Source organism: Eleutherodactylus coqui, chromosome 13 (genome assembly GCF_035609145.1).
Source record: "Eleutherodactylus coqui strain aEleCoq1 chromosome 13, aEleCoq1.hap1, whole genome shotgun sequence".
NCBI classification, from domain to species: Eukaryota; Metazoa; Chordata; class Amphibia; order Anura; family Eleutherodactylidae; genus Eleutherodactylus; species Eleutherodactylus coqui.
Genome location: NC_089849.1, coordinates 24,504,003 through 24,529,655, shown reverse-complemented (window position 1 = coordinate 24,529,655; position 25,653 = coordinate 24,504,003). Strand labels below are relative to the sequence as shown.

The 25,653-nt window shown below is 45.1% G+C and overlaps 1 protein-coding gene across 2 annotated transcripts; it reads left to right on the top strand.

Moving 5' to 3' along the window:
* Positions 1–216: 216 nt before the first annotated feature.
* LOC136587570 (parathyroid hormone/parathyroid hormone-related peptide receptor-like) lies at positions 217–25,388 on the top strand. 2 transcript variants are annotated; one of them, XM_066586238.1, is made up of 13 exons: positions 221–382; positions 6,638–6,758; positions 7,851–7,961; positions 8,254–8,378; positions 8,582–8,676; positions 10,779–10,950; positions 14,810–14,963; positions 15,115–15,175; positions 17,617–17,683; positions 18,833–18,927; positions 19,219–19,360; positions 20,395–20,436; positions 22,340–25,388. In XM_066586238.1, exons 1-13 carry the CDS (start codon positions 308–310, stop codon positions 22,625–22,627), a joined length of 1,548 nt encoding a protein of 515 aa, XP_066442335.1. In that variant the 5' UTR covers positions 221–307; the 3' UTR covers positions 22,628–25,388. The 2 variants fall into 2 exon arrangements, with proteins under 2 accessions (XP_066442336.1, XP_066442335.1); XM_066586239.1 differs by lacking the exon at positions 19,219–19,360 and having other exon boundaries at positions 217–382; positions 22,340–22,596.
* The last annotated feature ends 265 nt before the right edge of the window (positions 25,389–25,653 follow it).

The window sequence follows — 25,653 nt, the reverse complement described above, 5'->3', positions numbered from 1 at the left end:
ACGAGCAACTAATACGTCTGGATGAGGGCTATCATGATGTGAGTTGTAGTCTGACAACTGGAGAGCCATAGGTTGCAGATCGCTGACTCTTATCCATCATGTCAAGGAGAGTTAAACAAATAGTTGTTCCCATCACCTCCCTGTTGCTCACTGTTGGTTGTAGACCTTCTAAGAGTACCTTGTACTTTGCAGAAATCACGTGTAGCTGTAGCTGGGGGGAGACGTAGACAGGGAGGGTCCGGATCAGAGTCACCACTGGATAGCTGAGCCAGGGACTGTCCTGAGCTCATTCATCACATAGCTCAGCATGGAGGGGGGCTTATGGAATATAGCGAATCTTGTGACTCTGGCAGTGGTCTTCTTCTCCACCACATGGGCAGCGGTGAGTACCAGGCATGTGAGACTGGTCTTTGTCGGGGATGACAAGACAGTATGTATGTCTTATCTATTAGTTACATTGCTGCATACACCAGACAAGGACTCGGAGGTCTCAGCCCATTAAATACCATCACTATGGTGGGAAGATTGGAAAGATACCTGACCCCCCCCCCCCCCCCCAGTAAGGTGATCACAGCTGTGGGAACATTTACTCCACTTGACTGGGTATCCTGTTCTACTTAGTCTATCAATTAGAATTACTGCAGGAGCATGAATGGAGGCACAACACGAAGGCACTTGATGTTTCCCACCTCAGCATGACCAATGTGTTCTAGCAAATTATTCTATGATCCTTCTAAAGCTCATAGTAAATGGAATAAGTAGAATGAAATAGTTTACCTGTGTGATGCAAATACAGTTTTCATCTAAATTTAACTGGGGGTTTTAGTTTATTGTAAGCTTAACTGGAGCAACCAGTGTCAGGCAGCTGCTGCCAAGGCAAATAGGATCATGGGGGGCATCAGAAGAGGTCTAGGGGCACATGATGAGAACATTATTCTTCCTCTTTACAAGTCACTGGTCAGACCACACATGGGATATTGTGTAGTTTTGGGCTCCGGTACTCAAGAAGGACGTATCAGAGCTTGAGCGGGTACAAAGGCGGGCAGCTAAAGTAATAAATGGAATGGGTGGACTGCAATACCCAGAGAGGCTATCAAAATTGGGTTATTTAGTTTAGAAAACTGACAGCTGAGGGGCGACGTAATAACTATGTATGAATATATCAGGGGACAATACAGAGATCACTCCCATCCTCTATTTATACCCAGGACTGTAACAAGGGGGCGCTCTCTACATCTAGAGTAAAGAAGGTTTCTAAACAACATAGAAGGGGGTTCTTTACTGTAAGAGCAGTGAGGCTATGGTACTCTCTGCCTGAGGACGTGGTGATGGCTAACTCAATGTGTAAGAGGGGTCTGGATGTCTTTCTTGAGTGTAGCAATATTACATGTTATATCACTGATTACTCAGAAGGGTCGGTGATCCGGGGATTATTCTGATTACCAGATTGGAGTCGGGAAGGATTTTTTTCCCTTAAATGTGGAAAATTGGCTTGTACCTCATTGGTTTTTTTTTTGCCTTCCTCTGGATCAACATTGGGTGGTAATAGGGTGAACTGGATGGATATATGTCTCTTTTCGGCCTTACATACTGCTACTATAACAAACTTACAGATGTAGCAGCGCTGACCTTGATCATTGGCGGATTACGTTAATTGTGTATGCGCACTGCGCTCTCTGCACTATTTGTGTAGCATGTCCGTTGCCATTCACTTTAAGTGATCCAGTATGCTACTGGAATATAGTAGGTGCGCTATGCTAATACCGTACTGCACCAGCGGAATCATGGTGGCGCTTGCCTTGAATGTAGTGGCAGGAATTTACCAAGACTGGCCTCTGAAATCTAAATATATTTAAAGGGATTTCCAGGCAGAAATACTGTTGACCTATCCTTTAGAATAGGTCGTCAATAATTGATCGGTTGGGGTTCGCTGCATGGGACCCTGGTCGATTACCTGATCGGAAGCCAGCAATCAGTGCTGCAATACACAGGGGTCGGAGCAGAAGCTGTTCTGATCCCTGTGTTGGGGCCGGCCCGTGTAATTGCAGGTGTAGCTCTTATTGAAATCAATGGGAGCTGCACCTGTAGTTACAAGCACCGGCCACTACACCGGGATTGGAGCTGCAGTTTCTGCTTCGATCTCTGTGTATTTCGATGCTGATCGTGGTCCCCTGATCAGCTGATTAGCCGGGGCCCCAGCGGCGGACCCCGACCGATCAAGTTTTGATGACCTATCCTGAGGACAAGAACAAAAAATGTCAACAGCACGCAAAATAAATTTACTAACAGAGTCATACATAGCTATAATCAATACTCTAACCACATTACATAATGCAAGGTTCTTGGTATATAATTCGATCAAATTACATTGGCCCATCTACCAACGTCCAGGTAACCAAGCTCAGATGGGTCCTAACGCTAATACCAGGTGGTAAATCTCAACCTGGGAAAGTTGGGTTCCTACCTCTCAGAATGCCCCTCTCTTGGGACTAAGCCTACAAATAAAACTAGGGAAGGTAGGATACCATTCATACGCTCCAGTAGGAGGGACAGAAGCTCCCTGGTTTTATTTGTAGGCTTAGTCCCAGCCATTTTTGGTTTCTGCTTCTACTGTATGTTGCAGCCGTGGTTTAATGTGCGTCTATATATTTCTATTGGGATATATTTCCATTTGTTAGTGCTGACCTATTTTATCTTTTTTTTTCTATCTTGAGGACAAGTCATCAATATAATTTCTGCTTCAAAGTCCCCTTTAAAGGAGATGTCTCGAGGCAGCAGTGAATTTTTTTTTTGCCCAGTCCCCCTAATTAAGCATACATTACTAAGCCCCCCTGTAAATGACTTTTCTAGCTGGTTCGTACTTACCGTTCCAGCGTTTCAGCAACTTATAAAAGTTTCCCCAAGATGGCCGCCGGCTCTTTTCCCTTCGCTTGCTGCAGCCCGACGTGCGCGCTCCCGAGACGCTGCCAGCTGTGTCTCCATGGCAACCAGACGCCCCGCAGCCGCCGACCGGACCCACCGCAGCCGCCGACCAGTCACCCACCGCCAGGCAGCAGGTAACCGGCGCTACCGCCCCGGCTCCCCAGCGCTACGCTCCCGGCTCCCCAGCGCTACGCTCCCGGCTCCCCAGCGCTACGCTCCCGGCTCCCCAGCGCTACGCTCCCGGCTCCCCAGCGCTAGGCCCCGGAGCCCAGCGCTAGGCCCCGGAGCCCAGCGCTAGGCCCCGGAGCCCAGCGCTAGGTTCCGGAGCCCAGCGCTAGGTTCCGGAGCCCAGCGCTGGGCTCCGGGGCCTACCGCTGTGGCCCGGGACCTTTACCTGTTAGTCAAGATCACCCCCCGACCCATCACTTACCTGGGCGGCTTCTCGGGGCTGCTGGGCTGGGCTGGGCTTCTCCGCTGGGCAGCTCCAGTTTCTGCACCTTCCTCTAACAGAGGAAGGTACAGAATGGCCGCTCCAGCGCGCTCCCGAGCAGTGACAGCTCGTCTGCGCATGCGCAGAAGAGCTGTAGCGGGGAGCACACTGAAGCGGCTCGTGCTGGAAGGAGAAGACCGGACTGCGCAAGCGCGTCTAAAAAAGCAAGCTGCCAGCGAATTTAGACGGAACCATGGAGACGAGGACGCTAGCAACGGAGCAGGTAAGTGGAATAACTTCTGTATGGCTCATATTTAATGCACGATGTACATTACAAAGTGCATTAATATGGCCATACGGAAGTGTATAACCCCACTTGGTTTCGCGAGACCACCCCTTTAAGTAAGATGTACCGAATGTATTAGAAGGTGAACACCTCTCAATGAGGGCCCGTTCATACGGATGTACGGTATATTCATTTTATTGACTGATTACGGACCCCTTGAAGTAAATTGTTGTATTCAGACGTGCATTTTTTATGCAGACAGATGTGCGTAAAGACAAAAATCGCAACACCACCTACTTTGGTCCATAATTATGGACTAAAATCACCCATTAAAGTCTATGGGTGCAGCAGAAAACTGCAGTGAACATGTATTAGCATTTGTGTTCACTGTGGGGCGGGGGGGGGGGGGTTGAGCACCCCGTTTTCTGTGGTTTGTGACCAAATGATATCACTTGGACCTTCTTGCATTTTTTTTTTGTGCATGTGAAAAACATATGACACACGGAAGCAACACAGACATAGAAACACAGACATACACATGCAGTGAAAGTGCGTTATTTACGGACCAAAATTGCATATGTCCATGAGAATGAGCTCTTAATTTGTTGCATCTTTACCAGTCGGTGCACCAGATATACATGTCTACCCCTGGAGCAGGCATAGATTTACAAGGCAATGCCTTGCTGATAAGCCCCGCCTACTTTTAGAGAAGTGCCGAGAGCGTTAGAAAATACAGAAAAGTTGCGAACTCTAGCATTGTATGGCATGTGCCAAAACTTTGTCAAGAAAACTTGTACAAGTGAGGTCATAAGTTTTCCCCCAGCGTTTTTTCCTCAAAACCGTATTTATAAGCACACGTGATGTCACCGTGTATTTTTTTAAAAGATACACATATAAAAGAAATATATTATACCCTTAGAAACCCCTATGAGCTATTAAGTGTCTCTGGAAGACCCAGTACATCCATGTTTCAAGAACAGGTCATTGATTTCAATACAATGCAATATTTCATTTCACCTGCGGGGGCACTGCAGGGAAAAATATTTGTTAGCCAATGACTTTGTCCATCACTTTACTTTGCTAAAAGGGCAGTCGTCCTGCTTCCCTGAGTTCCTTGATGGCATCCCTGCAAAACGTGATAGTAACGACTTGGATAACATATATAAGGGGTGCAATGCCAATGCCATAATGCATGCTGCAGGGATGTATAGCAGAGCTGGAAGGTTCCTAAACCTGTTGCTGATTGATAATGCTAGGGGACGGGCCCGATGGACCAGTTTGCACGGATGCTCCATTGCCTGTTTGGGTTTTTGTGGGTATGGCAATTACTGCTGCATTGTTCCAAGTCCTGCACTGGCTAGGAAGGGGTGTCACTGGCATCGTTGTGTGAAATGTGCCACCTACCTGCAGAACACAGACTGTCTGCGGTGTTGGTGAGGGATTGTAGAGCTGGGTAACACTGGTCTTCGGAGGACAGTTAACACCTATACAACAAATAACTGCTGATACAGCACAGTGGCTGTTGTGCTTCTCTCACAGGTTATATTCTAGACTGATACATTGTAGCAAACCAGCAGCAGTGAAAGGTAGCATTTGGACATAAACAGGAATGCTTCCAGTCATTGACAGCAAGCAGGGTTCTCTAAATTGGTGATTGAGTAAGAGCTCATGTCCACGGCGAATCTATTGTAGATGCGTGCGAAAGCACCGGCGCACATGCGCAGTACTTTTTTTTTAAACTCCTGCTTTTCTGCGGAAACCGCAGCCCAATCCGTAATTGCGGACGGGCTGCGGATCGGACGGCTTAAATTGACTTCAATGGAAGTCGTCCGTGCCGGAACTGCACTAAAATGGAGCGTGCCGTGATTTGTTTTTCGCATGCGGAATCCAGACAATAAACCACAAGTCAAAATTCAAGTGCAGACGGCGACGGTTTCCTATGGGTGGCTTGGGCTGCGGATCTTCTGCGCCCAATTCAAATCCGCCCGTGGACATGAAGCCTGAAGCAAATATACCCCTCTAGCCTTTACTTATCCTTTCGCAGAAGAAGATGGCTGAAAGCAGTGCTGGTCTTAGAGTAGATGGCACCCTGTGCAGAATATTTTTGGGCGCCACCTTGTCTTCATAAAAAAAATGTATATATATTGCACTGATAGGCGGTCTGCCTGTAATACTGCTTGTGCCATAAGCAGCAAGATAGCAGTACACCCACACCGTAACAGCTCAGTTAATAAATACAGGACCAGAACTAAACTCATAACATTCACAAAATGAATACAGCACCAGAACCAAGCTCATCACATAAATAGAGAACAAGAACCAAGCTCAGTACATAAATACAGGAGAATTAAGCAATTGTGTTTCAGGGGTGCTGATAGTTTTAAAGTGGCACATCCGGACAGAGGGGAAGAGATAGAGCCAGGATGAGGAGGATACATGCAGCTCCGCAAGACGCTGCCGCATGGAGGGAGAAGGTCATCTGCCTAATGGCCTATTTATACAAGACGAGCTGTCAGGCAAACGATGCCCGAGAGCTCCTCCCAGTGATGCTGGCACCTGTGCTGTTACACAGGAGCGAGCATCGCTGGCATCACTCACAGCGCTGCCAGCATGGAGGCGGAGCAGGCTAGGGAGCGTTCTCCCCCTACCCGCCTCCATTCACAGTCAGAAGACAGTCCTTCAGAAGTGAAGACTGCTTGCTTACACTGAACGGCACACGTTTACATGGTACGACGATCGTTCAAATTACCATGGGAGCGCAGGAATCTGAGCGATAATCAGCCCGTGTAAAAAGGCCATAAGTAAAACTAAGGAGGGCGACTGCCCCCCAGCCCACATCTGCCTGGTGCTGCTTTACAAGCTGGTGGCCGACACCCTGTGCATGTGCATGGGTCCCACATAGCTAAGGCTGGGCATGGTTGGGGGGGTCCAGAGTCGTCGGTAATAAGGATTGTATCACTATATATAACAACATATGAATCTTTCTTCTATTGCTATAGGTGGACACGGATGACGTAATTACCCGAGATGAACAGATATTCCTTCTGTCTCAAGCCATGCGTCACTGTCAGACTGAGATCGCAGCTCACAAGTCCAAATGGAAACAGCGGCCTTCAAATGGTGAAGAGTTTTACATAAAGTAATGTTTCTCAATGTCTGTATACCCAGAAAATCAAAGAAGTATCACCTAAGTACCCCCAAGCAGGAGGAGTCACAATCGCTTCAGCAGACATATTAGCTGTTGCGGGGCCTGCTTCTTGAGAGAGCTAGTCCACCGGTGGTTGTCCAATTGCCATCTGGGTCCATCTAAGTATCAGGGGCAACTGCTCCGGTGGATCTGGCCTGCCGATGTATAACATAGACAACCATATGAGGAAATGTACGGCTGTCTGAAATGTACAATAACAGTCAGTCCTGCAGTCGTCGGGGCAGCTTGTTGTCAGACAATGCCTTAAAATGGTATATACTCCAATGTATCTACTTTTTCTTTTTACACATTACATAGTGATCAAAAACAAAGGCACAGAAGACATGATGACTGCAGGATCTGACTACACAAAGTTGGTTTGTAGTCTGTAACCATAGATACACATAGGTCTGCCTAGAAACTGTGAAGAAAAAGTGACAGCAAATAGAATATTTTAATGAAGACTAAGTGCTTCATTTTGTATTATTTCAGATGCATTGGAAAAATACATAACATTTGTCACAAAGGTGGACATACCCTTTAAAGGGGTCTTCAGGTGACCACACAACTTTACCCTATACCACCAACTGTATTAAAATAACAAAAAAGCAGTACTTACCCCTCCTCTAACGAGGAGATCCAGCATTGTAGCCCTGTCGTTGTGGAAGATGATGTCACAGGAAGCCATCTGGCCGATCAGGGGCTGCAGTGCCACTGTGAACTACTGGCATCATGGTGCCTGGGATGTGATGCCAGGAGAACGGATGGTAATGCTGCAGCCTCCGCAGTCAGGTGACTTCCTACGATATCATCTCCATAGCAAACGCCAGTAGGACAGCGGGGCTGCATCGCTGGATCCCTGTGGCAGAGGAGGGGTAAGCAATGATCTTTTTGTTATTTTAACACAATTGGTGGTATAGGGGCAAAGTTGTGCAGTAACCGGGCGACCCCTTTAAGGGGTCAAGCCCAATTCAGAAGCATCTTTCTACTTTATGAAGTGCGTTGCAACTTGTCCTTGTTTCTAGGATCCATTTGCCCTCCGCAGTGGGATGGGATAACATGCTGGCCACAGGGTTCACACAACCAGGTGGTATCGGTTCTCTGCCCAGATTACATCTTCGACTTCAATCACCAAGGTAATTACATCCATCTGTCCATCCTTCAACATCTTTAGCTCCTGATCCCATCTACAAATGGGTAGAGCAATAAGGGGACCAGAATTAGTAGGTGCAAAAAAAAAATAGGAAATGTTAAAATGTTGTCATGACGGCCCAAATTGGCAACATGAAAGTATATCGTGTAGCCTCAATGCCTTGGTCTATTGCTGAAGGCTGGGCTATAGTTTAATGTTACTCCTCTCTTTAATGTCGGCGTAAGAAGCTGTAAAGATGCAAAGTGTTGTCTTTTTACTTTCTTCAATTTTGTCAGGATTTGCCCATCGGAGATGTGGATCATTGGGCATGTGGCTTCAAGTGCCAGGCGCCAACAGGACCTGGGCCAATTATAGTGAGTGCGTCACGTTGGTCAGCGCAGGCGAAAGGAACGAAGAGAAGGTACAGAACATATTATCCCAGAACCTGATCTAGATCAGTGGTCTCCAACCTCTGGCTTTCTAGATGTTTGGAAATTAGAACTCCCATCATGCCCTGACAACTGCAGGCCGGCTGTTGTAGAACGCTGATCTAGATCTATGATTTCCTTCTGGATAGACAGTATAAGGGTATGGATATTTATTGGGAATGCTTTCTCTCTACAGAAGATGTTCGAACGGTTGCGGATGATTTACACTGTAGGATATTCGATTTCTTTGGCGACGCTTCTTATTGCTCTCTGCATCCTCTGTTACTTCAAGTAAGGTTCTAAATTGAGCAACAAGAGTTAAACCCCATTTACACTGAAAGATGATCGCTCAAACGATAGTTTGAGCGACAGTTTTGAGTGATCATCTTTGCATAGTCTATAGTAGTTAATTAGATACTTAAGAGCTATGCAGGCAGAACGGGACACCACCACTATCACTAGGCGAACAATACAGCGCTTTTGCATAAGCAAACATCTGCATTGTTCTCTGTGCTTACAGCTCGCGTCCCTCTGTGAACTACCAGCGGGACACGAGCTGAAAGAATCTTATCAGCGCTGCCGGCTGTGATAACAGACTGCACCGCTGATAAGAGTTCATCCTTCCATTCTAGAAAACTAGAATTGAGCAAGCAATGAATGGTGCACGAAAACTGCACCATGTCTGTGTATTTAGACCCAACGGTTATTGCTCAAAAGATGACTTTGAGCGAATTTTGAGCAAGAATCGTTGTGTCTAAATGGGCCTTTGCTAACTGTAACCCAATGTAGAAGATTATAACATGAGTTCCTTACCAAATGACATTACTCTTAATTCTCCCATACATTAGCTTAGTCAGAGTCGTAACTTGGCTTTCCTGCCCCTGGGACGACAAACACCCAGTTTTCTGGACAGCACGGTTACATTTTTTGGTGCATGCCTGGAATCCAATGCAGGAGGAAAGTTCCTGCCAAATCCCTCTAACAACACCCTTTAACCCCCCTGCAGTTTACCAGGAACAGAGCTCATTCTACAGAAAAAGGACAATACAGTTTCGGATGAACAGAGCTCGTTCTACTTCAAACGGCTGTAGCTCTGGTTCTATCTGATTCTTAGTTCTAAAGTGACACCAAAATTTTGATAGCACTGATAGAACTGGAGCTACAGCCATTTGAAGTGGGGTCAGGAATACTGATCAGTGTCGTGCAGATGGGGCATGAACCCGAAGGTAGTGTTCCACGTTTCACAGTACCCTCAAGGGGACATTCATCTTTGTCTGTCTCCTTTTCACCCCCTTCTGCCTCATTCTCTTCCTCCACCTCTTCATGCCACTTTTCAACACCCTCCACATTGGCACAGATATCCGTTTATGACAAAATCCGACCTCCCTTGAGTGCGCATGAAACAACCTAACTTATTTCTTACTCCCATTTGTTGGGGGGGTTCTCTCTGTTTTGCATATGCTGCTCTCCTTCTTTGTGGATTCCATGCGGGTTTAAAAGGAACTTTCCATAGGGTTTGATTTCTGAAAACCCGTTACTTTCGTTGCTTCAAGGCGCTGTCCTGCACTGCCGTGAGGGACCCCTAAACCACTGTACACTATTTTGACAAATTTTTGGGAGGAGCACAGTGTTCCCAAGGATTGGGGCTGTATTTGCATGCAACTTAGAGGGCTTTGGTTGCATTGGGGACCTTCTGGAGGGCAAATTAGTGAAGCTGATTTTTACTCCCATTGAGTTTAATGGGAGTCGGAATTGACCGTCCCGATTACTGATGATTTTCATGAAATCGTCCCAATACCAACACAAGCTAATTATTCCACTAATCGCTTATCATTAGTCAGATGTTTCTTTATACACCAAGCCTCAGCCTGAGCTTTGTGTAGATAAACCAGTGCCAGCTATGCCATAACGACCCATCAGTTCCAGATCATGTATTTTAACATAAGGAAGATAAAAGTTGGAATCTGGTTGGTTGGTAAGGCAAGATTCATACTTTTCTTAAGGAGATCAAATGCATCATTAAGAAATCTATTGTCTCCATCCATTGTAGTCCTCATTTTCTTCTTCCTTCTCCTCATCCCAGAAATAATGGCCTTCTCCATTGAGTCAGGTGTCCACAATAAAATATAGCTTCAGTCTGGTCATTTGCACTTTCATTGGAAGCTACACAATTATTTGGTCAAGGATGTCTGCCGGCAACACTCTCACAGGTTTCCACTACGACTAAAGAAGTTGGCTGATGCCTTTATAAGGAACAACCGTGCCAATCTTAGAAGTTCAGTCTTTGCAGTCTTGAAGTAAAACATATCTAGAAAAGTGACTTCACTCCTCCCTTAAAAGCTATCTTGATTGTTGTGTTATAAACGTGAACTATGTTGCATTCACTCACGCAGGCGGCTACACTGTACCCGAAATTACATCCATATCCACCTCTTTACATCCTTCATTTGCCGAGCTGGAAGCATATTTCTCAAGGATGCTGTACTGTATTCAAGAGAGGATGAAGGGACACCAGGGGATGAAGCAGGAGACTTTGAGACCTCAAGAGTAACAGAGGTCCACTGGGTGAGTCTTGCAGGCACCATGTTACCATTATGTCTTCTTCTAAGGATATGTATAATTTTCCCCTGTAGACCATATAGTAGAAATAGCTGCTTATCTGTAAGTCAAGGAATGTTAAGAAGATGCATTCCATTTTTATCATGGCTGGCCTTGGCTATGTGCGATCCATGTGGCCACACAGGCTACTGGCCACCAGGTTGTAGGGGAGCACTAGGTAGATATAGGCTGGGAGCAATTGCCTCCCTTAGGTCCACGAGCCCAGATGATCCTCTTCCTCCATGTGGCAGTTTCTTGTGAAGCTACATGAATCATCCTCCTCCTCACTCTGTCTCCTCCCCTCTGATGTTCCAAAGCACCACTGCCAACACAATCACTAAGGCCTAATGCCCACAACTGTGACGGTCTCCGCAAGCGGAATACCGCAGCGGAGCCCGTCACGACGCCCCCTCAGAGACCCCATACTTGCCTCCGGATCCGCCGGCCAACGTCCCACATGACGCTTTGGCGCGCATGCGCAGTAGAGCGCATGACGCGCTGGCAGTGTCATGTGACACACCGGCCGCGTCACATGACACGCCCACCGCGTCATATGATGCAGCCGGCGGTAGGCGGGGAAGCGTTTTCACCCCATCTTCCGCTGTGCTACACAGCGGAAGATAGCGTGACGGACGGCTTCCAATAAGTGCAATGGAAGCCGTCCTCGCGTATGCCCGCGGCTAATAGAACATGCCGCGGGTGAGTACGGAAAAATTCACGGGGCGGAATTCCTCGGTGGAATTCCGCACCGTGAGCATTGCGCTATTAGGTTCAATAGAACCTAATAGCTGCGGGGCAATGCCGCATGATGCGTGGCGGAAATCCACCCGTGGGACTTAGTTCTGCTACTAGATTTATGTTACAAGCTTGGTTCTGGTAATGTATGTATGTACTGGGGTAGGTTTGTGCCATATGTATGTACTGAGTTTGGTTCTGGTGCTGTATTTATGTTATCTGCTTAGTTCTGGTGCTGTATTTATATTAGGAAGTTAGTGCTGGTGCTGTATTTTGTGCTGTGCTTGGTTCTGGTGCTGTATTTATGTTATGAGCTTGTTTCTGGTGCTGTATCTATCTTATTAGCTTGGTTCTGAAACTGTATTTATGTCTTGAGTAGCGTTGCTGATCTTGATCAGCCAGGTGAAAAAATCATCCCTTTTTTCACAAAATCAAATTGGGTTAGTTCAAATCAAATTTTGGTAAGAATCACGAGAAAATAGAATTTCCCATAATGCCTGCTGCTTTAAGTACACTAAAAGGTAAACAAAACCCCCCTAAATTAAATAAATGAAAAGTAAAGAAAGCAAGGCGTAAGGGGCGTGTGAATGGAGGTGGAGGTGGTAGAGGACAGGCAAAATTGGCACTTCAAGCAGCTCCACGTTCTGCAGTTGGTGAAGCCAGTAGTCAGTCTGCACCAACCATGAGCATCCCTCCCTCTACTTCACCCCAGGAGGAAGGTGAGGGTGGGTCAGCATTTGCGCGGTCAGCCCTCCATAGGCAATGTGTACTCATTGGGATGTGGATACGGAGGACATAAAGTCCACTTATGAGGAGAAGGACAACGAAAAGGAGGTGGAAGAGGATGAAGTATTCATTCTAACTTGAAGAGGTAGGGAAGGTCATCATAGCAGCTGGCAGAGAGAGGGACAGATGGTACAGGGCCTCAAGGACAATGACATTGGTATCCCTTCCTCCTTCTGTAACATCACAATCTCCCAATTGTCTGGCCAGTCCTCCATTACTCAACACCTGAGGAAGGGTGGATTTGGGCAACAAATGGGGGCGTCTTCTCCAACATTTTTCTTCAACCATGGGGGTATAGAGAAAAAAGAGGAGTGGGAAAATATAGGTCCAGAGGCAGGAGAGGGGGATATGCAATATTCCTTCCATCCATCACTAACCTCAGCTATTCTTCGTGAATGATGAGACCAGCTGGAGGACACTCTTAGGCCTAACCCCAAGGAATGTGGGACATTAACCTTAGGCATTTTGAGGCGTATGAGTACTATTATGCTTCAGTGCTTGCAGAAGGACCGTCGCATAGCTCACATCAAAACATCAGATCATTACTGGGTTGCCACCCTTTTTGATCCCCGCTACAAGGCCAAAATGACAAATCTCATTCCGGCAGTGGAGAGGGACTTCAAAATATAGCACTATCTGGACAGACTGCTAACCAGCTTTAGCACAGCATTTTCCTATGACCGCCTATCATCTGCAATATATATATAGACTAGCTGATATACCCGGCTTCGCCCGAGTTAATTTGGTACTGGTGTTTATCTGGTGTTCACACGGAAAATCTTATGAAGTCCTGGTTACTTTAGAGATACCGGAAAAACATATGTTCACCATTTTGCATAGTTCTCTGCGTTACCCAGGAAACACCATTTGGAGGTAACCATGTGACGTTTCCTTTATATAAAATGACATCAGGAAGTGAGAGAATTAGGTTACATACATAAAATTTGGACACTAATTCTTTTGCACTTAGAATTGAATAATCGAGTTGGGACCCATGAACTTTTCCTATTTATGACATAATCAATGCTCGTGCGAAATTTCAAGTTTCTATGACATCGGGAAGTGAGAGAATTAGATTTTGTACGTAAAATGTGGACGCTAATTCTTTTGCACTTAGAATTGAACAATCGAGGTGGGACCCATTAACTTTTCCTATTTATGACATAATCAATGCCCGTTCCAAATTTCATGTTTCTATAACACCAAGAAGTCAGAGAATTAGATTCCGTACGTAAAATTTGGATGCTAGTTCTTTTGCGCTAGCATTTAAAAAATCGAGTTTGGACCCATTAGCTTTTCCTATTTATGACACAATCAATGCTTATAGCAAATTTCATGTTTCTATGATTTTGGGAAGTGAGAGATTTAGATTATGTACGTAAAATTTGGACGCTAATTCTTTTACGCTTAGAATTGAATAATCGAGTTGGGACCCATTAGCTTTTCCTTTTTATGACATAATAAATGCTCATGCCAAATTTCACGTTTCTATGACACCGGAAAGTGAGAAAAATACATCCCGTACGTAAAATTTGGACGCTAATTCTTTTGCGCATACAATTGAATAATCGAGTTGGGACCCATTAGCTTTTCCTATTTATGACATAATCAATGCTCGTGCCAAATTTCACGTTTCTATGACACCCGAAAGTGAGAAAATTACATTCTGTACGTAAAATTTGGATGCTTATTCTTTGGCACTTAGAATTGAATAATCGAGTTGGGACCCATTAGCTTTTTTCTATTTATGACATAATCAATGCTCATGCCAAATATCGAGTTTCTATGACACCGGGAAGTGAGAGACTTAGATTCTGTATGTAAAATTTGGACGCTAATTCTTTTGCACATAGAATTGAATAATCGAGTTGGGACCTATTAACTTTTCCTATTTATGGCATATTCAATGCCCGTGCCAAATTTTAAGTTTCTATGACATTGGGAAGTGAGAGATTTAGATTATGTATGTTAAATTTCAACGCTAATTCTTTTGCGCTAGAATTGAATAATCGAGTTGGGACCCAATTACTTTTCCTATTTTGGAGATAATCTATGCTTCTGCCAAAATTCATATTTCTACGACATCGGGAAGTTGGAGAACTTTTGGTGAGTCAGTCAGTCAGTGAGTCAGTGAGGGCTTTCGTCTTTATATATATATAGATTTTTTGTTATGACAAGAGTGGCAACAAAATAAAATTCCACCCATGGTCCCATCTCACCTAAGGCCAGCACTGATTATATCATATAGATTACTAAACCGTAATCGGCACAGCATATCTTTGAGGATGTTCTTCATCTGTCACAGGCTGGATGTAAAGCTGCCGTCACCTTGTTCCTATATTTCCTGGCCACTAATCACTACTGGATCCTGGTAGAAGGTCTCTACCTGCACAGTCTCATCTTCATGGCGTTCCTGTCTGACCGTAGTTACTTCTGGGCGCTGACCATCATTGGTTGGGGTGAGATTTTCAAAAAGATGTCCTATTTTTGGCCGAGTTGTCTGATTAGCTCATAATTGATCATTGTGATCATCCTAAAGCTTCACGTCATATATGTACGCAGGGGGGTTGTTCTCTATTCCCTTTAACAAAATTTTTTCTTTCTTCCCAGGACTTCCTGCAGTATTTGTGTCCGTGTGGGCGAGTGTGCGGGTGTCTCTAGCAGATACACAGTATGTGCAAAGTGCAACCCATTACCATTTCCTTTTACTATCTTGACAATGAGTGTGATGTTGTAAACGGAGACCACTGGTGTGACCCATTTAGGCTGGGTTCACACAGGGGGGATTGTCGTGGCAAATCCGCCTGCGGCCGCTAATCCCAGGGTTAGCCAACCATGTGGACGAGATTTCTCAAAATCCATTGCGGCGGGGATTTGTCGGCCGCAGCATGTCCATTCTTTTTTTTCTCCGTTGCGGACGCGCTCTCCTCTATGGGAGCGCCAGCCGAGATGGAAAAGCGTGTGGCCAAGCTAAGGGCCGCGGGTTTTGAAGCAGCGCTTTCCCGGCGGAAATATTGTGGTTTTTCGCTGTGGCCAAACCGCGAGATTTCCGCCGGGAATACGCCATGTGGGAACCCAACCTTAGGCTACACGGCGACTTTGGCTGCGCAACACTAAGATCACAAGTTCGAAGTACAACATTGCAAGTGGTGCTTGTGAATGTGGTTGTGTTACTACATGCAATGTGATGTAACAACGCCACAACACTTGCAAAAAAATACACACTTGCTGGGCTTTTGGTGCAAGATCATGAGCAACTTTTACAGTATACAGTTCAGCCCAAGCCCCGTGTGACTACAAGTCATTTGCAACATAACAGCAATTTTTTGCCCAAGTGTCTAATGAAAGTTGCTTTCATGCAAAACATGGCCAAAATGCACCCTAACATATTCATCCGACTTCAATGCAACAGCAAGTTGCACAAAGGTGCGCACATTTTTGGTTGCATGACTTGATGTTGTGCAACCAAAGTTGCCCTGTAGCACAAACCTTGTAGTCACCCTATGACAAAAAAGTGTATTGACTAAAGGCCACCTCTTCACGTCAAACTGGGGACAGAAAAGCATTCTGTGGACTCAACATCCCTTATATAGTTACATTGCAGTGGTCATTGGATTGCATGCATCTCACAGGATGACCAGAATGGTCAGGAAGGCAGCTACCACATAGGCTCCTTTACTAATAAAGTTGCCCTCATATAAAAAGCTTGCCTTTAAAACAGGACTTCGTAACCTGGAGTCAATGATGAACTCAACATCACATTGCAGCCGTAAAAGTATGTTACCCTTATTCAGTATTCTTCACCATATCGGCAAAGGGGTTGAGGACAAAGGAGGTTAAGAACCTCTATGTTAAGGCCTGGGTATATGGTTGAGGGCAAAGAAGGGTAAGAATCTCTAGACTATCCTACAAAAAGTAATTGGACACCTGAGCAAGAATCAAAAATTTATTTCCATATGTTAATACTTAGTGGGACTCATTTGGCATTAATGACATCGGATGCTCTATGTGGCATACTTTCTACTAATATCTGATACACTTTGGCTGGTATTTCCCTCCATTCATCCTGCAAACATCTGTTGAGTTCTTTCAATCAAGATGGACGCTGTTCATATTTCCTGACTTGACTTTCCAGTTCATCCCAAAGATATTCAGTAGGGTTCAGGTCGGGAATCATGGTTCTTATCACTACAGCCAATGGAACAAGACAATACCATGTAGAACATCCCCAGACCATAAAAGAACCTCCACCATACTTAACTGTTGGCACAATACACTCAGATGGAAGGAGTTTCCCAGGATCCTCCACACCCAAGTACCCCGATCTGATGTGAAGATGGAATAGCGTGATTTATTACTGCATAGGCCATTCTTCCATTGCTCAACTGTCCAATGATGACGCTTCTTGCACCATTGTAGACAGGCGAGGCATTGCACTTTGTGATGGATGGCTTGTGTGCAGCGACATAGCCCGAATATCCAATAGCCTGCAGTTCCCATCACAAACTATGGCTGACACCTCCAAGGGTCTGCACCTTATGGCACAGGACACATGACATGCTAGTAAGACACAATCCATTCTACTGATAGGGGTGTCCAAATACTTTTGGTAGGATAGTGTATTCCAAGGCATAGGTTATACAAAAACATTTTATAAAACTACTGATAAACTCCAAAATAAAAAAAACAAGCAAACATTACGCACCTGGTAAATCCACCGTTACTCCAACATCGATGCTTCGATGAGAACGTTCCCTGCAATGCCAACCCAGGTCACTGCAGTGGGAACGGAACTGTACGTTTCCAGCAACAGAGCTGGGCGGTGGACCTCTGCTGAGTTCTTAGTGATGGCCTATCTTCGGGATAGGCCAGCAATAGTTTACAGCTGGACAACCCCTTTAACTATGGAGCTACAGTTGCAGTCCAAAAGAAAGCTTCCACTTCAAATGAACCAGTAGCACAACTCTCTGTATAGCCCAAAACTGAACGGGCCAAGTAGAAGCCCTAAGTATGACAAGGGGTATCACTTGGGTTGCCGTAGTTTGCCCATTCTGGTTCTATTCCAACTGGAAATTAGGTATTATGTTCTTCCTCATCTTTCTTTCCATCCAGGTGCTGGGACCTCAGTGCGGGTCACATGAAGTGGATATACCAGACGCCGATTCTGGGGGCCACATTGGTGTGTTGAACATCTTTACTTAATACAGAATGCTCTATAGTCACAATACCCTGTGATATCGATGGATGTCATATTTCTGTTCTATCATTATTGGTCATGCCTACTGCTGGGATGATGGGCAACCTCAGCTATGTTACAGCTGGATCACTACACTGTCCTATCAAAAGTAATTGGAAACCTGAGCAAGGATCAAAAGTAGTATTTATTTTCATGGTAATACTTAGTGGGGCTCCTTTGGCTCTAATGATGTCAGATACTCCCTGTGGCATACTTTCTACTAACATGTCATACACTTCAGTTGGTATTTCCCTCCATTCATCCTGCAAATGTCTGGCAAGTTCTCTCCAGAAAGATGCATCGGCCCATCTACAATGGTACAGGGTGCATCGTCATTGGACAGTTAAGCAATGGAAAAACATTCTATGGAGTGATAAATCATACTATTCCAACATCACATCAGATGGACATACCTGGGTGTGGAGGATCCTGCGGAACTTCTTTTGCCTGAGTGTGTTGTACCAACAGTTAAGTACGGCGAAGGTTCTGTTATGGTCTGGGAATGTGTTACGTGGCATGGTCTTGGTCTGTTGGGTGTTGCGACAAGAACCATAAACACGGAGGTGACCCTGACAGTCTAGACAATTATGTGCTGCTGACAATGTGGTAATACTCTGGGAATGGTCGGCCATACTTCCAACAAGACAACGGGCCTTGTCACACATCCAGTGCTGGTTTACGTTGGTTTGAGGATATGTACGTTTCATGATTGGACTGACTGCACAGAGTCCTAACCCGAACCCTACTGAACATCTTTGGGATGAATTAAAACATTGTGTCAGGAAATATGAACAGTGCCCATCTTCTCAGACAGAACTCACCTGACATTTGTAGGATGGATGGAGGGAAATACCAGTGTATCAGACATTAGTAGGAAGTATGCCACGGAAAGTATCTGAGGTCTTCTTTATTGAAATAAATACTCCTTTTGAACCTTGCTCGGGTGTCCAATTACTTTTGGTAGGATAGTATATATCAATTCTGTCCGAATGACTCAATGCAACAGTAAGTTGCACATATATTTTTGGTTGCGTGACTTATAAGACAACTATATACATTACCCATGTGTAACAAAAACGTCTCTCATTCTAGATCAATTTCATCTTGTTCCTGAATATCATCAGAGTTCTGGCCTCTAAGCTGTGGGAAACCAACACAGGAAAGTTAGACCCCCGCCAGCAATACGGGTGAGTATCAGCGATATACGGTATCACCTATCCCCAATCTTCACAGATATATCTGTCCATAGCCTACAAGATGCGTACCAGACTAGAAAAACATGGCTGCTTACTTCCAGAAACAACGCTAATTGTTGCTGAGCCGTGTCAGCTAGTGCAGCTCAACCCACATTGAAGCGAATGCAATTCCAGAAACAGCCTATTGACGAGAGCTGCGCTGTTTCTGGAAGAAAGCAGTCATTTTCTCTAATTTCCCTAAGTCCCTTTAAGATCCAGGAAATATTACGCCTCTATCTACAGGAAACTCCTCAAGTCAACATTAGTCCTGATGCCACTCTTCGGCGTGCACTATGTGGTCTTCATGGCAATTCCTTATACAGAGGTGACCGGGTTGCTGTGGCAAATACAGATGCATTACGAGATGTTTTTTAACTCCTCTCAGGTAACTTTTTGCATTTTAACCCTTTCCAATCCACTGTCTGACGTCTTCAGACTTCTGGCAGGGTATCCTTACTGCATATTACTGGCCGCTCTGTTGTCGGGAGCCTCTCCGGCATGTCACATACTGCAGTACTGGTTCTAGCTAGCAGATGGCGCCATTGTATAATGGCAGAAACAGAAAGCCCCCTTGGAAACCCTAAATCCAAAGTTGGATTGCAAAGGGTTAAGTCTGTTGTCAATAAAGTTCCGCAAGGTATTGTAGATGACCTTTACCAAACTATCTGTAGAGGCAACCTTTTTGCAATATGTGTGTGTGTGGGGGGTGGGGTATTAAACATAAAATGGATAAAACAGCAGTAAAAGTGGAATCCTGCAAGACAAACACCATTAACCCTTTCCAATCCATTGTCTGACGTCTGGAGACATTCTGATTGAAGGCTGTACAGCTCCGATGTCGGAAGACGTCCGGCAGGGTATTTTTACTGTATATAACTGGCCGCTCTGTTGTCAGAGGCCTCTCCAGCATGTCCCATACCGCAGTACTGGCTCAAGCCAGCAGATGGCACTATTGTATAATGGCAGAAAGAGAAAGCCCCCTAGGAACCCCCGAATCCAAAATTGGATTGCAAAGGGTTAAACTAGAATAGTTGGAAAATAGTTAGAATCCACATCCGAGACAGATAAATCGCATTGATGCACTTCAGTCCTATTAACCCTTTCCAATCCACTGTCTGACGTCTAAAGACATTATGATTTAAGGCTGTACAGCTCCGATGTTTGAAGACGTCAGTCGGGGTTCTCTTACTGTATATTGCTAGCCTCTCTGTTGTCGGAGCCTATCCAACGTGTCACCTCATGCAGTACTGGCTTTAGCCAGCATATAGCGTTGTTGTATAGCAGCAGAAAAAGAGTAAGCCCCCTAGGAAAACCAGGATACAAATTGGATTGGAAAGGGTTAAGGCTTCTTCATTGCATGGCTTCCTTATGGTGCACATGCTGTACTTCAAATCAGTTATATGTCTTTTTCTTCCACAGGGATTCTTTGTGGCAATTATCTACTGTTTCTGCAATGGAGAGGTAATTAAGCCCTGGCATGGGGGGAAGTAATCATTAGTCCATCAACATCTTAAAGGAGCCTCAACTGCAATCCCATACCCCATAAAATGAATTAGCCCAGCTCCCCACAATGCTTCAAACTGTCTATTGGGTGGCAGAGGGCCGCATACTTACTGGACCCACTTGCAGTTCTATAGCTTGAACTTTCGGTATATCTGACCTGTATTTTTGGATCTGCAGGTGTGAACGAGCCTTTAGTCTACATTCACACAGTTGTAGTGCAGCCGCATTTCAGTCATTATTACATCTGTCAGATCCAAGCAGCGTAGATGCAATAGATTAAAGTAGAGCCCTAAAGTTCACTTGACCCACGGGGAGGTCACGGATGCTGAGTGACAGAGTCTGGTCACTTTATTAGAGATCCCCCCATCTAGTGGTGTGCTGGACCTACTTCGGCCTTCAGAATTTGCGTAGCTTCCACTAGGTGATGAAATCGTTCTGCAGGAATATCGGCCCCTGCGGACAGGAAGCTTCTGCTCAGTGATACAATTTTTGTGTGTTTTTTGCCCACCACAATCTTGCCTATCTCTTAATGGTGCCAGAACCAGTCATCTGTTATAGCCCATTCGAGCTAAGGAATGAGTTGTGCTAGTTGGAGCACAAACTTTGTATTCAGCTGCAATTTTCTTGATTGTCTTGCTTGTTTTTCAACACAATTCTTGACATCCTCCTCTGACCCCTTTTGGTGACAAGTTGGCTCAGTCCACAGGATCCCCTTTCACTGGATGTTTTTCCTCAATCACACCATTCTCTCTATACTCTCTACACCGCTACATGAGAAGACCTCACAAAGTTGGCAGTGACACCCCAGCCCTGGCTAGTCTAGCACCGATGACCGACCTCGCTGGAAGTCGCTCCGATCGCTGGATTTTCCCATCTAATGTGGATTCACAATGAAACTGATCCACAGAAATCTTGTCACGAGATTTTATGCTGAACTCCGGGGTCACGGGGAGAATTTCCATACAGGAAAGCTCCAGCGATTAATGGGCCGGGGGCTCTAATAAAGTGGTTATTTACTGTCCTTCAGGTTTAATAGTTGGGTAACAGGTACTACAGGGTTGGAGGCAGAGTATGTGATTTTTTTGATGTTGCTTTAATGATTCGAGTATAAAGTGACTGTAAATAGTCCTCATTTAATATCTACGATTTCGGGTTTAAAGCTCTTATGCAGACTTAGGCTGGTTTGTTTGTGACTTTGGAGACATAGCTGCAGCTTTGCAAGAGCAGAGGTTCCGCAGTAATAGTGGACTCCATCCAGTGTTTGTCTGAAGTCTGTAACTATGCAGACACTTTGGTCTGCACGAGAGCGGACACAAAATGGTACATTTTCCTGAATACTATTTAAAAAGTTGTTTCCTTTCTGTACTTTAAAGAGGTTCTCCAATTGTAAACTATTGATGACCTATCCTTAGTGTATGCCATCAATAGTGGACCCCTGCCGATCAGGCCAGTGCACTGAGCTGATAACAAAAAGCTGAACTAGGTGGACATAGATTCCCTTCAGCCAAACATACTATGATAGCTGCAGGAAGCAGACAGCTCCATTTTCTCTAAAGTGACCAGGCTTGGTATTACACTTATTCATTTCAATGAGAACTTGGCCTACAATACTAAACCTAGCCACTGCAGTGAGAACAGAGCTGTGTTCTTCCTGTTGCAGTCAGCTAAGTGAACCAGCCTAGAGAATAGCCAGCTAGCGGGGGTCCCAGGCTACAGCCCCCCCCCCCCATGACCTACTCTTGATAGTCTATTCTAAGGAAAGGCAATCAATAGTTTGCAAGTGGACAACCTCTTTCAATATACTGGAGACACAAAAAAAGGATCAGAAAGAGAAATAACCGCTCATCGTTCTCTTCTTTAGGTGCAGGCAGAAGTGCGGAAGTTCTGGCTCCGCCGGAGCTTATCTCTGGATCTCAAGCAGAAATCTCGTCTGCACAGTACCGGCGGCAGCTGTCACTATGGAGGGGTTTTGTCTCATACCACAAACAGCCTCTGTCTAAGTATGGCAACAAGGAGCAAGCAGCTGCCAGCAGCCGTGCAGTCCACCTCCTACCTGCCAGGATACTTCTCAAGTGCATCACCCTCTGACAACAGCCCACTGCAAGGGGGCGCTGAACAGACCTGCAGCCTGTCATCGGTATACAAATAATGATCACATTGTGATGAGAGGGGAAGAAGACTCTTAGCTTCAGCCCTTATGGTTTCATGTCCAAGCTGATCTCGTAAGAGATATGAGGCTCTTCTAGTATCTCTCACATTCCGGTCTGTCAGGGAGTCTTACTAAGATCCAAGTCTTCTGCGAGACAACAACCGTGGACTCTTGTTTTACTCGTCTTCAACCAATGCAATAACGTCTGAAATACGCAGATGTATTTGTGCAATATGGGTTTGCCTGCTATTCAGAAATAGTGATATCACACCGCTAAAGCAACCCTACAGTTTCGGAACAAAATTCTGTCTGGGGGCGGGTGGTGTATTACCTGCACTTGTTCTCCACTGCCGTCTACCGATCTGCCAATTTCAGGTCCCGTTTTTGGCCATTGAAGATATCCTACAAAGTCTTTAGACTATCTAATGCATATAGTGCATTGATAGTGTTAAATACCAGGACACTATACCTGCTCAGTGCTGGCCAATCAGAGAGTAGTGAACATTATGCATTAGCCAGATCGAAAATTGCAGTAGCCATCGTGGATGGCCAAAAACCAGAACCAAGACTATCGGATCGACAGATGGCAGACAACAAGTGTAGGCAATATGCCCCCAACCCCTATGGTCCTTTTACCAAATTTTGTTCCCAAACTACAGGGTCATTCTAAATGGGTCATTCATACAAACCATTATGAAATATCCTTTAAGTTGGTTTTAAAATGGGTTTTTGAAGGGGATGAAAAATTTGGGAGGACATGAAAAAGCATACTCACTCTTCCAATTCAACAATGACCCAATGCCACCGGTCCTGTGACTCTACCCGTGTCCGTTTACTTAGCTGCAGTGGTGATTGTTCCGTATACGCACATGGTGGCTGCAGTCATCCCAACTCAAGAGCACGGAGACCAGTGATTGGCTGTAGCGGTCATCTGTATACAGGTGTATCATCACTGAGTTTGTAAACACAGACCATTGTTGTGGACGGTATGCATTTCTTTATCTATATTATGCCCTCTCCCAAGTTTTTTCACCATCTTGGAAACCTCCTTCAATAGAGGGAACTTCCCCGTCAGAACTGCTTCATGAGCCCTCTATGAATATAAGTAAGGAGCCTTCTACCTCTAGTACAGGCTCTGTGGCGGATGGCGAGTCCAATTTAGGAGAGGCCACAGCAACTGCAGGAGAAAGTTTCTCCTTGGTTCTGTTCTGCAATAGCCTGGCTCTTTCTTAGTCTTTCCTTCTCCGCAAGAGCTGCCCAAAAACAGAGGCAGCTAAGCAAGCGATGCGCCTCCAAGCTTTTTGATCGAAGACTAGAGTAGACCACTGCTTGTGATCATTTTGGCAGGCTTCAAGGCACTTCTTTAGAGATTCCTTGTACCTCTTCTGTGGTACCCCTCCGTTTCGATGACCAGCTCTGAGCTCGCCATACTACATTTTGGGCAGACGGTGATTCTCCATCTTGGAGATATTGCTGCCTAGTCCAATTGTGTCTTCAACAGTATGGCTTCAATACTGGGGCTTTCTACCTCTGAGGACCTCAAATGTTGGTAGAGAGGTCCTTCCAATGAATTTCGAGAATGCTGTGGAGACGGCGCTGATGGAAACGCTTGAATCGTAGTAGATGGTGATAACAAGTAACCCATGACTCAGTGGGAGTGTCAATATGACGGCTCTATATACACACTGAGCTTTGTGCTTTCCTTCAGGCGCTTGTTGCACCGTACCCGTATATAGTTGCCGAAAGTAAAATCTGTACAATGAGGTCTACAACGGCACCTAAATGTGGTTTGTTATATGCTTGCTTTGCTTGTAAACGGACCAGATTCTCAAAATGGCAGATTACGGGGATTGGATGGACATATGTTTATTTGCAGCCTTGCATACTATGTGTGTAAAATAGACAGCATGCACTACCTATGTCCATTTTTGGGACCCATCTCCATTTATTGGGGTTATTTTATACTGGACAGTTACAGATCCATATTCGCCAAGTAGAAAATAAAACTAATGAAAGCAAATACAGATGTAGAATGGATGCAATAGCATCTGTCCTCCGTTCCCATTACCAATGTATACAAACACGCTCATCTGAATGACCCCATCTCCGTAAGATCTTACAGATCTCTACACTACATGAAAAGTGATTTTAATAAGAACTGGGTAATGCTTCATTTGCTCTATAGGAGGCACTGCACGGCCATTAATTAACTTGCCATCATAGTCAATTAGGTTATAGATGATTGCTGGAGATACGAGCAACAGAACACCCTTATTGTCAGAGGAGCTAATAAAAAGGAATCATTCAAAGACTTGGGGTGAAGTCACACCTTCGTTAGGGCTCAGTTCAGGGTTTTTACATTATATCTTAATCCAAGAGAAAAAAAAGGACTCCTAATGGAACAGAAGCAAATGGAAATATTTTTGTATTTTTTTAAACCCCATCACAAACAGTGAGGGGAAAAAACCCCGGATCCATTTCAGTTTCTCTGCCCCGTTTTGGGAGCAGAGAGAAGTTACCCTTAACTGAACCCTAATGCAGGCGTGAACCCCCCGAAAATTCTGCCATTGTGTTCCCCTTTTCAGACCATTTCTTCTCTATGTACACAAAACCTGTTAACGCAATGAGAGTATAGAATACAGAACGGATGCTGAAAAGCTTCTGCATGCGCTACCCAATGCTCGTTGCTTGAGATTCCTTTATGCATGTAGACGCCGGTGTCAGGGGCTACTAAATAAACATTATGTATTTGCTTTCGGAATGTGCTTACCGCGTTACCTGACGTGAGATTAATGGAGGTGTATAAAGAAACAAGCAGGACTTCTATTGACACCCCCAGTCATTTGGGGAATGTTTGTTGCTCCTCTATCACTGGCGTCACGGCACAGACTGCAGGGAGGCAGAACAGATTAAAGCGGCGCTGCAGAACTTTTACTACGTCTTCTCCTCAGAAGACGTCATCAATAAATGATCGATGGGGAGCCGCTGGTCAGGATCCCCACCGATCAGCTGATCACCAGGCTGCA

What these genes read in the sequence shown, in the direction of transcription:
- LOC136587570 (XM_066586238.1), top strand. Translation starts at nt 308, where the DNA reads ATGGAGGGGGGCTTATGGAATATAGCGAATCTTGTGACTCTGGCAGTG. An exon ending in TCTCCACCACATGGGCAGCG is followed by an intron (nt 383 to 6,637) that starts GTGAGTACCAGG and finishes CTATTGCTATAG; the next exon opens with GTGGACACGGATGACGTAAT. An exon ending in ACTGTTTCTGCAATGGAGAG is followed by an intron (nt 20,437 to 22,339) that starts GTAATTAAGCCC and finishes TCTCTTCTTTAG; the next exon opens with GTGCAGGCAGAAGTGCGGAA.